Source organism: Pygocentrus nattereri, chromosome 2 (assembly GCF_015220715.1).
Source record: "Pygocentrus nattereri isolate fPygNat1 chromosome 2, fPygNat1.pri, whole genome shotgun sequence".
In the NCBI taxonomy this organism is placed as follows: Eukaryota; Metazoa; Chordata; class Actinopteri; order Characiformes; family Serrasalmidae; genus Pygocentrus; species Pygocentrus nattereri.
Window position 1 is genome coordinate 4259966 of NC_051212.1, and position 2500 is coordinate 4262465.

General features: G+C 46.4%; 1 protein-coding gene across 1 annotated transcript in view; it reads right to left on the bottom strand.

The window, feature by feature from the left end:
- wdr97 (WD repeat domain 97) overlaps window positions 1-1181 on the bottom strand; it is a 46638-nt gene extending 45457 nt beyond the window's left edge. The window contains exon 1 of the mRNA XM_037534602.1: window positions 869-1181. Within this exon, the coding sequence (XP_037390499.1) occupies window positions 869-1006 (138 nt within the window). The 5' untranslated portion in view covers window positions 1007-1181. The remainder of the gene's footprint in view (window positions 1-868) is intronic.
- Between the last annotated feature and the right edge of the window lie 1319 nt (window positions 1182-2500).

Here is a 2500-nt window from a genome sequence, read left to right on the forward strand (position 1 = left end):
GAGGAGGATTTACAGAGAAACACCATTTATTAGAAACTCCTACCTTGTAGTTCCACTAACTGGCCACTTTATTAGAAACACCTACCTTGTAGTTCCACTAACTGGCCACTTTATTAGAAACACCTTGTGCTTCCACTAACTGGCCACTTTATTAGAAACACCTTGTGCTTCCACTAACTGGCCACTTTATTAGAAACACCTTGTGCTTCCACTAACTGGCCACTTTATTAGAAACACCTACCTTGTGCTTCTGCTAACTGGACACTTTATTAGAAACACCTACCTTGTGCTTCCACTAACTGGCCACTTTATTAGAAACACCTACCTTGTGCTTCCACTAACTGGCCACTTTATTAGAAACACCTACCTTGTGCTTCCACTAACTGGACACTTTATTAGAAACACCTACCTTGTGCTTCCACTAAATGGACACTTTATTAGAAACACCTACCTTGTGCTTCCACTAACTGGCCACTTTATTAGAAACACCTACCTTGTGCTTCCACTAACTGGCCACTTTATTAGAAACACCTACCTTGTGCTTCGACTAACTGGCCACTTTATTAGAAACACCTGTTTGCTGGTTTAGCTGGTCTGCCGGCATGACCAACTTGACCAATCTGGTCAACCACTGTGATCATAAGGGTGAATCAGCTTGGTCATGCCAGTCATGCGGGTTGACAAGCTCAACTGTCAAACTCAGTCCACACCATAGGCCATTTAGCAGAGTTATGATCAGATTGTCTGTGGATGTTTTTAGAGGCAGATTACTGGAGATGTTTACTGATAACTAGACTTTCAGATATTTCTGGTGTCCATATTTACTGCTTTACTGTACAAATCACAGATTCCCATTTTAAGCTCTCACCTTCTCCCTCTGTCTGATGTCTGTGACCAGCCGGCTCCATATCTGACGGGTTCTCCGGGTTCTCTGCCAGGCGGCCGGGACCAAAGCGCCCCCTGCAGACCACCCTGACCGTCTGCAGACTGTTTCTCCACCGGCCATCCAAGTCCAGCAGTCTGGGTCCGGCTATCCGTCCGAGAAGTCCACAAACCCTCGGCTCGAGTTCTCCTTCAGGGCGCTTTAACCTTCTTTAGCCTCCCGCTGGAGCTTCAGCGGAGCCGCCGAGCCGCCGGAGCAGCGCTGTAAACACTGCGCGCCGCCGCCATGGCAGCAGACCGACCCCCGCCCCCTCGCCGGACAGGCAGGTCCAGCTCATTAAACCCACCCAGACAGACTCGCGTCACTAGGATACGGCCCGAGACTCGGCGGTTGCTGGGATACGGCGTCTTATTCACTGTTCAGGCTTTAATACGGTTTACAAGTGAAAACTGATCAGAGAAAATATTACAGTAATAACAGCGCTATTAATACAGTTATAACCACAGTTAGAGACGAAATGACATTTATTACACACTGTACACTTATAACATCTATCTATCTGTCTGTCTATCTGTCTGTCTATCTGTCTGTCTATCTATCTGTCTGTCTATCTGTCTATCTATCTATCTATCTATCTATCTATCTATCTTGTCTGTCTGTCTATCTATCTGTCTGTCTGTCTGTCTGTCTGTCTGTGTGTCTGTCTGTCTGTCTGTCTGTCTGTCTGTCTGTCTGTCTGTCTAAGATAGAAGGAACAGATGACTCGATCTATACGGTATGATATTTTATTAAAATACCACATCAGTTCCTCAGTAATTTGTAAAGTTTATCAAAGTAATAAAAATATCACGCCGTGTTATTAAAGGAACCGTCTTTAATACAAAAATAGTGATACATTCCAGATGAAGCAGCAATACGAGCTTCAGCGAAACCGCTCAGCCCGATGTGAACGAACAGATCTTCATCATACCCCTGAGCTGCATGAGCCTCTGCTCCCGCAGAACCTCCGCAGTCTGATCTACCTGCAGTCGCCTTCATTCACCCTCCCATGGGCACTTCTCTCTGCTCCCAGTGCTGCAGCTCTCCTGCACGGCAGTTTAGCGTTTTACCTCAACACAGCACGTCTAACTCATCAGATGATCAATCACAGTGTCCCGGAGCAGGACAACATGCAGTGGGTTCCACACCTGGTAGTGAAGAACCCTACTGTGCTCAATACAGAGCCTCGTCTTAGACTCTGCTACTGTTACAACAACACAGCCACTCTAACAGTCAGTCACCACCTCAGACATGACTTTACGACCCCTAGATAGACTCTTACATTCCTCAGGTTTATTTACTGGACTGTTTTTATTATACAGGGTTTAGATAAGAAGCTCTGTTGAAAAAGGGACGCAGACCAGAGTACTGAGATTTACACCGGTCAGGAAGAACATCCTGACCACCTCCTCACTGTCCATCTTATCAGCTCCACTTACTGTATAGCTGCTCTCTGTAGTTCTATAGGTACAGACTGTAGTCCATCTGTTTCTCTGATACTCTGTTACCCTGTTCTTCAGTGGTCAGGACCCCCATGGACCCTCACAGAGCAGGTACTGTTTGGGTGGTGGGTCATTC